Below are 13,733 nucleotides of genomic sequence, written 5' to 3'. Positions count from 1 at the left end.
GACGTGAGAGGAAGAAACAGTTAGCGTCTCATTAAAGAGCAGCAAGTAAAATCAGGGCGGGAATACAGTACCGGATGCGCGGGATTTCTTCAAGGGTTGCCAAGTCCGCGGAACTTTTAAACTGTTAACTGTTTTTTCCACCTGCAGTTTGAATGTTTGACATTGAATTTGAAATAAAATATTTTGCATTTATTACATGTTTTATTTTACCAATAAAGTCTTTCTAGCAAGTGAGTCCACTGTCGGCCATCTTTGGAACGCTCTCCGGAGGCTATTTCCAGTCATGCCAGTGCAGCTTCTATCTACTTGAATGGAGAAAGACCAAAATCTCAAAAACGGTTGGTCAAGATTACGATCCAAGAACATATTTCAAATCAGCAATAAAATGTGATAATATTGGAATCATAAATTGTGATTCTTTACCTCATATTACCCTAAAAAACACAATTTCCCCGGCTTGTACAGCAATTGCGCATGCGTGTTTGATCGTTGATTGACAGGTGATGTCTGTATCTAAAAGGTGATTGGCTCTTTTACCTGTAAGGAGGGACTTACTTTCTACATCCATTGATCACTCAGAGCTCCTTGGTTGAGTGTTCTAGTGATGGGAAGATCGGATCATTTTACTGATTTGAATCTTTGAGTCTTGTTTAGCAAAATGAACGAATCTTTATTCAAGTCATTTCGTTCATTTGAGCAGAATTAAATTAAAATGTTACATTTTCAATAGCCAACCCCCCCCCCCGACAACAGGTCTATTTATGCAAACTTTGATTATAGTCCCAATAAGGAAAAATTGATAATACAGCCAAGGACAAATTATGAGAAACAGAAATGATTAGTTCACCTCTGAAATCTTCTCGTCTGAATCGTTCGTTCTTTTGTCACGTGACAGCCGTATGTGCATAGCGTATACGCGTGACAAAAGAACGAATGACTCGGATCAGAAGACTCGAGAGGTGAACTAATCATTTCTGTTTCCTGTGTGAGCAATGCATAGCTGAATACGGCTGTCACGTGACAAAAGAACGAACGACTCGGACTATTGAAATGGTAATAGTTCAGTTTATAGAAATGATCATGCATAATGGGGAATGTAAAAATTTTACTTTAGGTATGGAAGTGGTACAGTTTAGGTATTGGGGTATATTTGGGCTGGTTTTATTGGTCATTAGGGTGATTTTGGGATTATTTTGATTGCTTTTTGGGCTGCCTTTGTTCATGGATGCAAACCAGTCTCCTTTAATCTAAAGTCTCCTATTCTGAAGCTAATTCTGCTAAATTGTTTGTTATAAGTTTATACATTTTCCTTAAATTACTTGAAAGTGTTACTTTAAGCCTACACACATAAAAAATGCTTTTAATACAACAAAAGATTTAAATACAACCAATGAATCTACTGAAAACATACATTTTGAACACCTACTATGACTTATTCACAACGAGTTTGCATCCTGGTTTGTTACGCAGACCTGGCAACCCTGACATGTTCTAAAGCGCCAATTTCAGTGCGCGCGAGACAAGTTATAGTCACAAAAGGGTTTGCATCCTAGAGAGACACGCTTGCACATTTGTTCTCCTTTAGAAACTTTCTTTACCTGCAGATATTATTACAGCAGTAGTTTTTGGTTAGTGAAAATGCCCTGCTCTGAAGTTGCAGAAGCGGTTTCTCCACAGAAGAGATGCAAGAGTGATGCAGTGAATGGACATGAAGCGCACATGGTGCTGAAATTCGCCAAACTCAGCGAGCACGCGACAACACCGAGCCGAGGATCGAACCGAGCCGCGGGCTTCGACCTGTACAGGTGAGAAACTATGAAGGTGAAATAGTGCCTAAACGATTTGCATGTGCAATGCAAGATTTGTAAAAGCGTAAATCAAGTTACAAGCGTAAGAAAAAAATATTAGCAATACTTTAATGCTTAAGTGTAATTCATGTGTTGTGAATCTGTAACTTAATATTAACACAAAATAAATGCGATTTGTATTCTTATGACTGACACTTTTGGCACAAATTTCTCACCGAAAAGAGTTCTGCTACCGTGAGGGTGGAGGCGGGTCTACCTGCTTCTATTAACCAATCAAATGAGGTTTTCCTTGACCAGTGTACTCTGACCTGATTGGTTTAATAACATGACATAAGCTCAGCATCGTTCCTCTGGGCATCTCTCCTCTCTTAAATATTAATACATACACATTTTTTATTTGTGAGAGTAAAGTTGAGCCAACACCTTTTATTGATATAAATATGATTCTCAATCTGGTGTTAAAATGTTTCTTGTTGTTGCTGTTCTTTAGGCTATTTTTATTATATTTACTTTTAATTATCATTGGCAATTGCGCTTACCGCAACAACCGCTCCACTGATGATGCCATTGCATCTACAATACACACTGCTCTCTCCCACCTGGAAAAAAGAACACTTATGTGAGAATGTTGTTTGTAGACTACAGCTCAGCATTCAACCCCATAGTGCCCTCCAAGCTTTATGTGAAACTCTGGGCTCTGGGCTTAAACAGCTCGCTGTGCAGCTGGATCCTGGACTTCCTGTCAAGCAGATGCCAGGTGGTTAGAATAGGCAGCAACATCTCCTCATCACTGACCCTCAACACTGGAGCCCCGCAGGGCTGTGTTCTCAGCCCACTCCTGTATTCCCTGCACACACATGACTGTGTGGCAACACATAGCTCCAATGCCATCATTAAGTTTGCTGATGACACGACGGTGGTAGGTCTGATCACTGACAATGATGAAACAGCCTACAGAGAGGAGGTGCACACTCTGACACACTGGTGTCAGGAGCACAACCTCTCCCTCAACGTCAGTAAGACAAAGGAGCTTGTGGTGGACTTCAGAAGAAAAGACAGAGAACACAGTCCCATCACCATCAATGGAGCACCAGTGGAGAGAGTCAGCAGCTTCAAGTTCCTGGGTGTCCACATCACTGAGGAACTCACATGGTCCATCCACACTGAAGTCGTTGTGAAGAAGGCTCATCAGCGGCTCTTCTTCCTGAGACGGCTGAGGAAGTTTGGAATGAACCGCCACATCCTCACACGGTTCTACACCTGCACTGTGGAGAGCATCCTGACTGGCTGTATCTCCGCCTGGTACGGCAATAGCACCGCCCACAACCGCAAAGCCCTGCAAAGGGTGGTGCGAACTGCCAGACACGTCATCGGAGGTGAGCTTCCCTCCCTCCAGGAAATATATACAAGGCGGTGTGTGAAAAAAGCTCGGAGGATCATCAGAGACTCCAGCCACCCAAGCCATGGGCTGTTCTCACTGCTACTATCAGGTAGGCGGTATCGCAGCATCAGGACCCGCACCAGCCGTCTCCATGATAGCTTCTTCCCCCAAGCAATCAGACTTCTGAACTCTTGATCTCCCACAATCAAAATACATCAGCACTGCACTTTATTACCCTTACTCTATCTCACACCGGACTGTCATAAATTATATTATTATTATATTATATTCTCTCTTAACAACTGACTATCAACCGACAGCCTGAATGTCAATACAGTACAATACAACCTACTGTACATTCTATATATATACTACTATATATACTTTTTTATTTTTTATTTTTATTGAATAATGTGTATCTATATTGTGCGTATTGTATACTGTACAGTGTATGTTATTATTTGTATATTGTGTTGTGTGTAATTATGTGTATATTAGACTTTAAATTGTGTTGTGTTAATTTGATGTTATTGTAAATTGGTATATGTCTCATCACTGTCACGACTGCTATGTTGATCGGAACTGCACCCAAGAATTTCACACACCAGTGCACTTGTGTATAGTTGCTGTGTGACAATAAATGTGATTTGATTTGATTTGCTCCTTCACGGCACAGCCATACCCTCCTCCTCGTCACAGCCACAAACACAAATCATTTACACGTTTACAGTAGTTTATTTTACACATACAGACTGATTCTACGCAGTCCATCCGTTTTGCTGTTCATGACACCCTTTCTTTGCTTGCATATCGCTGATTGCAGGTTTGCAATGTTTTCGGCCATGTTTAGGTGGAAAAACAGTGCCAAAAGTGTAAGTGCGAAAAAAAGGAAGTCGGACCACATTTTACTTTGTGTTAATATGAAATTACAGATTCACAACACATGAATTACACTTAAACATTAAATTATTGCTAATATTTTTTCTTACACTTGCAATTTGATTTACACCTTTACAAAATGTTCTGTGCACATGCAAAACAAATTTGCTTGCAATTTGATTTACGCTTTCCTGTGCATGCAAATCATTTAGGCACTATTTTACCTTCATAAGACACAGAAACAGGTTCTGACATGCAAACTTTTTGTTCCTTCCCCTGTAAGTGTTTAAATAACTCCGGGGAAACTGGAGCTGCAGAGGTCAAATTTCATTGGTTGCAGTTACTGCTGTGTTGTGGATTTGAGATGAAACTCATAGCTTCATGCAATGAAGGTTAATGTCAGCACTGTTTTGAACTGGTGTGTGTTGCAGTGCATATGATTACAGCATCGGACCGATGGACAAATCTCTGGTCAAGACTGACATCCAGATCGCGGTTCCACATGGATACTACGGAAGAGTAGGTGAGCAAGAACTACAGAACCCAGAAAACCAGAATCTTGATATCATGACCATCTCAAAGATCTCTGAATTATTCATTTTTGAAGTCCCCATAAAATCAAACTTTGTTTATTTTAATACACTTTACTGGTCTTATTGTGCACAGTTCATCAGTGCATGTAACAGAATAGCATCAATGCTGAAGAAAAATAGTTTTTTCTTTGTATTCTTTTATCAAAGTGTGATGACTTGCTCTGCCTCTGAAACCCTTTGCTGTCACTTGTAGACGTCACCAAGCCCTCCCCTCCAACCGTCATATAGACCCCCCCCCCAATTGAATATCATGATTCACTCAGAAATGTGTCACATTATAGAACTTAAATGGGTTGCAAACTAGGGCTGGGCGGTATTCTAGAAATATTTTCACAGTATTTTTATTTAAAACAAATCGCTATATCTGATTACATCGTCAACCCCTCGTCCGAGGGATCAGTGAATATTCTTGCTTTATTGGTTTTGCTTTAAGTTTATTGAAATACAAACTCAAACCAAAGATATTTCTAAATTCAAATCGAACTTTAAAAGAAATGAAAAAAATGTAAATAACGAAGTGGTCAAAAAAAATCTTATATAACCACCCTTTTATTTGCAGTCACACAAGTATCTATCTGCAACAGGTGGAAAATTACTAATACAAATTAAGATCTAAAGACAATTAAATGTAAACCTAATAATAATGATGATGATAATTGAAATATAAATACATTTTAGGTTCAGTGTGAACTTTAGTTTGTATACAAACGTATAGGCTATAAAGGGAACCTGCAGAGTTGCGTTCACAATGCGTGTTAAGCACGAACTGCTGCGTGGAAATAAAGCAAACTAAATTTTGAGCACCTCCTGAGATGGTCTGAGATTATTTTCAGCATTCTCATACATGACACTATTCTTACAAATCATTTTCATTCGACTGGAAAAAAAAAGTGAGAACTCTTTACAGGCACATGTTCCACGAGACACACGCCTCTGAACAAACAGTGCATCAACAACAGCTTTTCTTTCATCTGATCTTCTATATATAATAAAGTGTGTTTCTTCAAGTGCGTGTCTTTGTGTCTAATGGCATTAATTGTCATGTCATGAGACGTCTTGCAGTTAGTCTACCACAGTGGTGGGTAAATGAGCAAAATTACCCGCATTTGGCGGGTGCTAATTTCAAACCCTGTGCTGCTATTTAATATATTTGGTTTTCAAAACAGCTTTCCGAATACGCCCCTCATCTGCGGTTGTTCAGGTAGTCCCGTCCCCTAACTCACACCATTGGTTTAGTAATGTTATTGGGGTGGGTCTAAGTGTATTGTTCAAAAAACAAACACATGAAATTTTAACAGACACAGTTTACTGTTTTTGAGAAAATTAACCCATGAATGGCTTACTTAGAGTTGTCTCTGCATATTAAGCTGGGATAGGAGAAGGTATTTTAACACTGAAAAAGTTACATACTTCAGCTTTAATGTTTCAATCTGTTTTTTTGTTGTTGTTTTTTCAGCTCCTCGCTCTGGTCTTGCTGTGAAAAATTTCATCGATGTGGGTGGTACGTAACTAGTGAATAACTTAACTCACATTCTCATTTCAGTTTAAGTGTTTTATTCTAATATCAAGTGTTTCATATGTTTTTATAGCTGGTGTGGTTGATGAGGACTACAGGGGGAATTTGGGAGTCGTGTTGTTTAACTTTAGCAAAGAGCCTTTTGAAGGTGAGCCTTCAGAACCACTGTGCTTATGTTTCAGGTTCTATTCCAAGTTAAGCTCCATTGATGCCATTTGTGTCAATGTCTATAACCACAGAAAATAATTTCGACTTGTCCCTCTGTTACATACTTTCAGTGGAAGTATACAAGGGCGTGCAATGAACATTTCAAAGTTTAAATATTAAATGTGCTGGAATGAGTCTAGTGTGAGCTAGACAAGTGAGAGTCACTTACTAACCTTGTCTCTGTAAAGTTACATCCGATCCTTTGACTTAAAATTAAATGTCCATGTAATGCATGATGTATGCAAGAATACCAGATAGAGACTATATAGGTGGTGCAAACTGAATAATCTTGGCCCCACAGACTTACATTTTTAGCACTTTACTGTAACTGCTTCTTTTTTTTTTCTCTCGAATTAGAGTCAAATTATTTTCTGTGGGGAAGAGGTATCACAGCTGTGTGTTTGCCATTTTTCATACCATGATGTGACAAGCTATGCATGTGATTTACAAAAACTGCATTTGTACATAATGGGATATTGCAAGTACAAATTACACAAACGCTGTAAACACAACACATGAGAGAAGATGACAAAGATGAAACTAGTGACTGTCTCTTTACAGTGAAAAAAGGTGATCGCATTGCTCAACTCATCTGTGAGAGAATCTGTTACCCTGATCTTTTGGAGTTACAGGTAATGTGCACCTTATGCTTTAAACATCTATGTAATTCATCCTTTTACTTGTCACTTTGTACGAGCATCTGCCAATGATTTTAAGTGTAAGATCATTGTAGAGTTCAGCAGAATTTGCATTTCGTTTTTCTCCTTTCAGACGTTGGATGAGACTGAGCGAGGTGCAGGTGGATTCGGCTCTACTGGCACTAACTGAAACTGTCTTGTGTGTTTGAATTATTTGTATTAAGTAATGATAAAATAATGTGTTGCTTTTGTAGAGTTGTTTTGCTAACTAGCATTTATTAAAAGTGTTTTGTTTAATGGGCCATTGCTCCGCTTGGTTAATTACTGAATGAGTCAAACTGGTCACCTTTCAGAGTCCAGAATGTGTGACTTGTATATGATTTATGTGTAGACCTCCTCCAAAGAGATTTATATTAAATGAGTTATATATTCTACATGTAAATGTCAAATTGTATATAATTGTTTTGCAAATTATGTTGAAAACATTCAATTATACAGTTTAGCATCATTATACAAAAATGTTTGACTGCAGAATACTAAATGCCGATTGCCATTGACCAATCACAATCCAATAATAATTATCCATAAAATGCAGAAATACTTTACACACAAAATTGTTTTATATTTCAATATAGGAGCAAATGCAAAGAGGTACAAAAAGTGAGTAGATCTGAAAAGGTGTACAAAGTTATGAAAATTTTAGGACCCCACTGCCTTATGGGTTTCTTTGCTTTCCTCTTCCATGACATCATTAAAGTTGAGTTCTCTCACCATTTTGCAGTTTTTAGCCATTGAAGGGGACAGGACAAACAGTGACATCAGCTAAATATGTCCAGAAAAACAGCACCATACATGTTCAACTGTTAACCTCTCAATCAATGATACATTACTCCATAAGTAATAGGAAAAGCACTTAATGTATTGATATCAATGCACCATTCAATGATTTGATACAATAAATAATGCTACTTTCTGCATGGTAGCAACACATAGAAGTCTTATCTTACATTTAAAATATATACAAATAAAACTGCATTCTTGCACTCAAGAGTGATGCTGTATAAATGTGTTAAAGTGTACTCAAATGGTGAAGGTAAAAAATAAATAAAAAATTGTCAAGTACAAATGCAAAGGATTGTGCACCAATGCATTAAATTAAAGATATAAAACTATTTTTGTATTGTGCCCCACATGCCCTCAGTGTATGTGCATGTTTTGTGCAATAGTGTGTGTTTGTGTGTGTGTGTGTGTGTGTGTGTGCGTGCATGTTTGTATGTGCAATTGTATACCAGGTAGACTAATATAATGCACTTATATGTTAAAGCTGTATTTACGTAAAATAAATTTGTTTGTCTAGAGAAATTAGGTAACTAAGAAGAGGAAGGAGAGCTCAGTCACAGATGAAGAAGAGTATCCATACAGTTTGGTCATCTTGAATGAGTTGATACAAATCAAGGAAGCCTCCATGTCAACACTGTTCAGCACTTGATTCAGACTTGATTCAGACAGTTTGTTGGAGTGATGATAAATAAATTATCAAATAAAATAAGACTTACCTGACGCTTTTCCATTTTGTTTGTATTGTGCACACAAAAGACTATCTATTTGTTGTTTAATGCATTTATATATTTAATATTTTAATATACTGTATATAATGTTATTGTTAGGATTAATCGAACTCTATATTTTATTGTTTATGCCCTCTTGTTGAATAATTTTTTTTTTTTTTAATGTCTACAATTAATGTTAACTGTTCTTGTTACGCCATTTATAATAATAAGTAAAGACTTTTGTTTTTACTTATTATTGCATTATATTTGTAAAGCACATGGCGCTTAGGGGCCACCGGGTGGCGCTACAAGACAGGAGTTGAAGCCATGATGTTTGGACACGATTGAATTTATGTTTTTCGTGTCTAAAGTCTTATGCTTATATGCTTGAATACACGTACATTGGAGTGTCCAATATTTCTATTGTATAGTTTAGATGACAACTATTATTCTGAAATGTGGATAATAGCAACAATGAAGATGAGTTGGCGTGTCCAAACGTTTGTCACTTTAAGGCTACAAAACAATGAAAGCAGTCAAATTTAAGTAAACAGCAGATTCTTCATCATTTTTATCATCAGTATGAAGCTGTACTGTACTTGAATTTAGCCTTAACACTACAAATGCAACACGACTTTGGTTCACTGGATTTAAAGACAAAAGGGCAAAGCAAAGTTACATCAACTGAAGATATTTTGCTCATTGCTCAGTTTTATACTAAAAGTACTATGATGGTACAATGGCATCAGATGCTAACCACAGTATTTGATATACACCATGGTACTGAATGATTACCATTACTATTATATAATATTACTCATTTACCATGATATTTACATGGTACCCCAAGGTACATTAAAGAACCCCATGGTACTGCCAACAGATGTCTAAAAAACATGGTATAACCATGGCACCATGGTGGCTTTCATGTGTCTGGATAGTCAATCTTTATAATCTCTCCTCTAAATACAGCTGCTCAGTTCTAAAGGGGTCATGACATGAGGAATAAAATGTTCCATAATCTTTTGACATGTAAGAGCATTTATTTAATCCAAGCTGCAAAAACAGCTCATTTGGATTTTTTATACTTTGTGATGTCACACAGACGAATACATCAGCATATGACTGCCTCTACAGCAACACGTCAAGGCCTACTTCTACTCCTCCTTCTACTTCTGACACAGCAGATCTACTGAGGAACACTTGACAAGATGGCGCCAGTGTGTCTGTCAGCAAGCCGTCGTGCAGTGTTTGTGTTGCATTTTTTACCCATCATTGTCCTGCTTTTATGTTTGCTTGCACCCCGATGCACTTCATTTCGTATTTATGAGCGCAATTTCCTACTCAGCCTTCGAAATACTGCTGTGAATATTTCCAGTTGGAATTCGGGCAGGAAGAAATCATCCGATCCTCCTTTCATCGCATTCTTACCGGTGGACATCCGTGGCTTTCCGGACTGCTCTTTTCCCTGAAGGAAACGCAACAGGAGACGGGGCAAGCGAGGCGGGGTGAACCTTGGGGGGTGTCGTTAAAATACCCATTAACACAATGGTACTCTAGAAAGAGAGGAGTTAATCCCAGTAATCTCCGACCGCTGGATCATGTTCTGCTTTTAAAGACATGAACTGATACCACAGTTTTTACCACCTTGAAGATGGCCTTATTAAATATAAGACCCATCACTTATAAGACATTCTTGATAAATGATTTTATTTCTTCACGTGATCTGGACTTCCTTTTTCTGACTGAGACCTGGCTTAATGCAGGTGAATTGGATGCTCTCTCTGAAGCATCTCCAGGTGATCGTAATTTTCTGAACTCTTCAAGGACAGTGTGCCAGGGTGGGGGGTTTGCCACAATTTTCAAGAACTGTTTTAAATGCCGATCATTATTGGTAAAAAATTTAGCTAGTTTTGAGGTGCAGTTATTTAAGATAGATATGTAGGCCTACAGTTCTGTCCTTTGTGCACTTACATACAGACCTCCTAATTATTTTAAGTATGCCGTGGTGCAACCCCTTCTTAAAAAGTCTAGTCTGAACACTTCTGTTTTAGATAATTACAGGCCGATTTTTCGAAATTACCTTTTTATCGAAAATTCTGGAGAAAGTTGTGTATAATCAGTTTTCTTTTCTTTTTCCCCCATTTTCACCCAATTTGGAATGCCCAATTTCCAGTGCGCTTTTTTAAGTCCTCGTGGTCGCGTAGTGATTCGCCTCAATCCGGGTGGCGGAGGATGAATCCCAGTTGCCTCCGCGTCTGAGACCGTCAACCCACGCATCTTATCACGTGGCTTGTTGAGCGCGTTGCCATGGAGACATGTGGAGGCTTCAGGCCATCCACCGCTGCAACCACGCTCAACTCACCACGAGCCCCACTGAGAGCGAACCACATTATAGCAACCAGAGGAGTTTACCCCATGTGACTCTACCCTCCCTAGCAACCGGGCCAATTTGGTTGCTTAGGAGACCTGGCTGGAGTCACTCAGCATGCCCTGGGATTCGAACTAGCGAACTCCAGGGGTGGTAGCCAGTGTCTTTTACCACTGAACTACCCAGGCCCTGTAAAAAGTATAATTAGATTTCTACATTTTTAAATGACAATAAGATCTTTGATCAATTTCAGTCAGGTTTTAGACCAAAACATAGTACTGAATCTGCACTTCTTAAAGTATCAAATTACTTGTAATGGCTGAACATTCAGGAAACTGTACTGTTTTAGTGCTCCTTGATCTTAATAGGAGAGAACATTTGCTGTTGAAATAGGAAATTACACCTCCCTGTCTGTCTGCTCTCATCTCCTCTGGTGTCAAAAACACAATACTGCATATCACTGCTACGCTGATGACACAGCTGTATCTCCCTCTAAAGCCTTATGATAATTCTTCTCTAACTTCTCTGTTTGACTGTCTGAGTGATATCAAAAGATGGATGGCTGTTAACTTTTACAGAAGCTCTGAAACGCAAGGTGAAATAAAAAAAAATAAAAAATAAAAAAATAACGGTGAAATTAAAAAAAAAAAAAAAAAAAGTGTCTCAGTTCCTTCCTGAGCCTAAGTCTTATTTTTTTCCCTCTCTTCCTACATTTTTTTCGTTTCTTAAAAAAACCAAAAAAAAAACCATTTCTTTCAAAAAAAAACATTTTTTCTAAAAAAAAATTTTAGGAAGAGAGAAAAAAAAATTAGGAAGAGAGAAAAAAACTATTTTAGGACGATAGAACATTTTTTAACAAAGGCTCAGGAAGGAACCGAGACACTATTTTTTTTTTCCACCTTGCGGTTCAGAGCTTCCATAAACAATTTGATAAGCAAATTAATTCAGTGGTAAAAGGTAGCTTTTTTCAACTCAGGGCCATTGCTAAAATGAAACATCTTCTTACATTCAGAGATCTGGAGATTGTTATTCATGCATTTATTGCATCTAGACTGGACTATTGTAATTCTTTATATTTGGGAATATCAAATACTTCACTATCACGTTTACAGTTAGTGCAAAATGCAGCGGCTAGACTCCTGACTGGCACCAGGAAATATACTAGTATCTCTCCAGTTTTAGCCTCTTTGCATTGGCTTCCAGTCAAATACAGAGTTCAATTCAAGGTACTTTTAACGGTTTTTAAGGGTTTAAATAGAACTGCACCAGATTATATTTCAGACCTCTTACATCAACATCAAACTGCTAGACCTTTAAGATCTTCACAGAGCCTGCTTTTAAGTGTCCCTAAATCCCGTTTGAAAACCAAAGGGGATCGTGCCTTCTCTGTTGCAACCCCTCGCCTTTGGAATAGTCTGCCAATTCATATTAGATCATGTGATAGCACTGAGTTTTTTAAGTCTCAGTTTAAGACTCATCTTTACTCTATTGCTTATTTCTGTTCTTAGATTTACTTTTATTGTTTTGGCTTATATTGTGCACGTTTTAAATTGTGACTGTATTTAATTTTTTTTTAGTGTAAAGCACTTTGGTCAACGTGTTGTTTTTAAATGTGCTATACAAATAAATATGATTGACTGATTGATTGTACATGATCACACCCTTGGCCCGCCCACTGATGCTCAGTCAGAAAGGTGAAGAGGAGAGAACAAGACAGATGGGCCTAATATTCCTGCACACAAAACGGGACTTTCACAGTACAACTTGTGCCCATCTGGACTATTTTTAAACTATTTCTACATAAACATGCAATAGACAAACTGCTTTGACAGTTATCATGCATCTTGCGTCACTTTTAAAAGATGCAATGTCAAGTTATAATGTTGCGTCTTTCTGTTTGAAAATAAACGCGTCCTGAACACGTTTAACTCCCATCTGCGCTATTTTTAATTTTTGGACTATGTAAATATGCACTAGATGGACGTCTTTGACCCTTTAGATGCGTTTCCGGTGATGTGAGTCGCGTTTTAAGAGAGCTACAAACTCAACTTTTAAAAACACGTTTGTTCTACTCCATTTCATAGCTGCCACTGACTGGGAGAACTGCAGAATGTCCTGTATATAAACAGACACAGGAGATTGGAGATGTCATGCCTGTGAAGACCAGTGTCTCTGCTTTTGCCACTGTTGAAGCATTTCAACACCAGGAAATACTGACTGAAGTTTAACAGAGTTCCTGATCACATCAGTGCAGAATGATATGTGTGTGCATCATGTTTCACCGTGGATTGTATTATGTGTGTTCAGCGTATTTCAGCGTGGATTGCTTGTGAACCAGTCACAATATGAAAAGGAACTGTTATTGAAGAATGAGGCAGTTAAAAACACTATTGGACCTGACCGCAAAACCATAAGTAACCAATTCAATTAATGAATGTTTCATGTCATGACTGTTTGATATTTTATTTTATGGTGCTGTTGTGCTTGAGTGAAAGAGCACAGCACATTCTAAATCAATGTGTTAAGTGTGTGTTATGTATAAACCGTGAAATTTAGTTATTTATTGTTGTGGAGCTTGTTCATTCTCTTCCGATTGAGTATCAAATATGGCTGTATTTGAGGGGCTGCACGACCTTAGCCAATCAGAACAGTCGGCCTTAATATTGAAGTTTAAAGGAGCCGCTGAGGCCAAAACCGAGCGTTTCAGTCAGAAGGCAAGAGACAGGGTAGAAAATTATCATATATTACTAAATTGACACTAATGTATTTTGTTTTGGTACAAAAAACTTA

At 38.0% G+C, this 13,733-nt stretch overlaps 1 protein-coding gene across 1 annotated transcript; it reads left to right on the top strand.

Moving 5' to 3' along the window:
- The first annotated feature begins 1,487 nt into the window (after nucleotides 1-1,487).
- On the top strand, nucleotides 1,488-7,323 carry dut (deoxyuridine triphosphatase). The gene is made up of 6 exons (XM_051723937.1): nucleotides 1,488-1,805; nucleotides 4,500-4,591; nucleotides 6,118-6,162; nucleotides 6,251-6,325; nucleotides 6,946-7,016; nucleotides 7,156-7,323. Exons 1-6 carry the CDS (start codon nucleotides 1,639-1,641, stop codon nucleotides 7,210-7,212), a joined length of 507 nt encoding a protein of 168 aa, XP_051579897.1. The 5' UTR covers nucleotides 1,488-1,638; the 3' UTR covers nucleotides 7,213-7,323.
- The last annotated feature ends 6,410 nt before the right edge of the window (nucleotides 7,324-13,733 follow it).

Source organism: Myxocyprinus asiaticus, chromosome 18, assembly GCF_019703515.2.
Source record: "Myxocyprinus asiaticus isolate MX2 ecotype Aquarium Trade chromosome 18, UBuf_Myxa_2, whole genome shotgun sequence".
NCBI lineage: Eukaryota > Metazoa > Chordata > Actinopteri > Cypriniformes > Catostomidae > Myxocyprinus > Myxocyprinus asiaticus.
Note: the sequence above shows the minus strand (reverse complement) of the source record. Positions and strands in the feature narration are given on the sequence as shown.

Bases quoted from the DNA above. Each gene is read 5' to 3' on its own strand.
- dut (XM_051723937.1), top strand. From the start codon at position 1,639: ATGCCCTGCTCTGAAGTTGCAGAAGCGGTTTCTCCACAGAAGAGATGC. The intron at 4,592-6,117 runs GTGAGCAAGAAC...TTGTTTTTTCAG, and splicing joins TGGATACTACGGAAGAGTAG to CTCCTCGCTCTGGTCTTGCT. The intron at 7,017-7,155 runs GTAATGTGCACC...TTCTCCTTTCAG, and splicing joins CTGATCTTTTGGAGTTACAG to ACGTTGGATGAGACTGAGCG.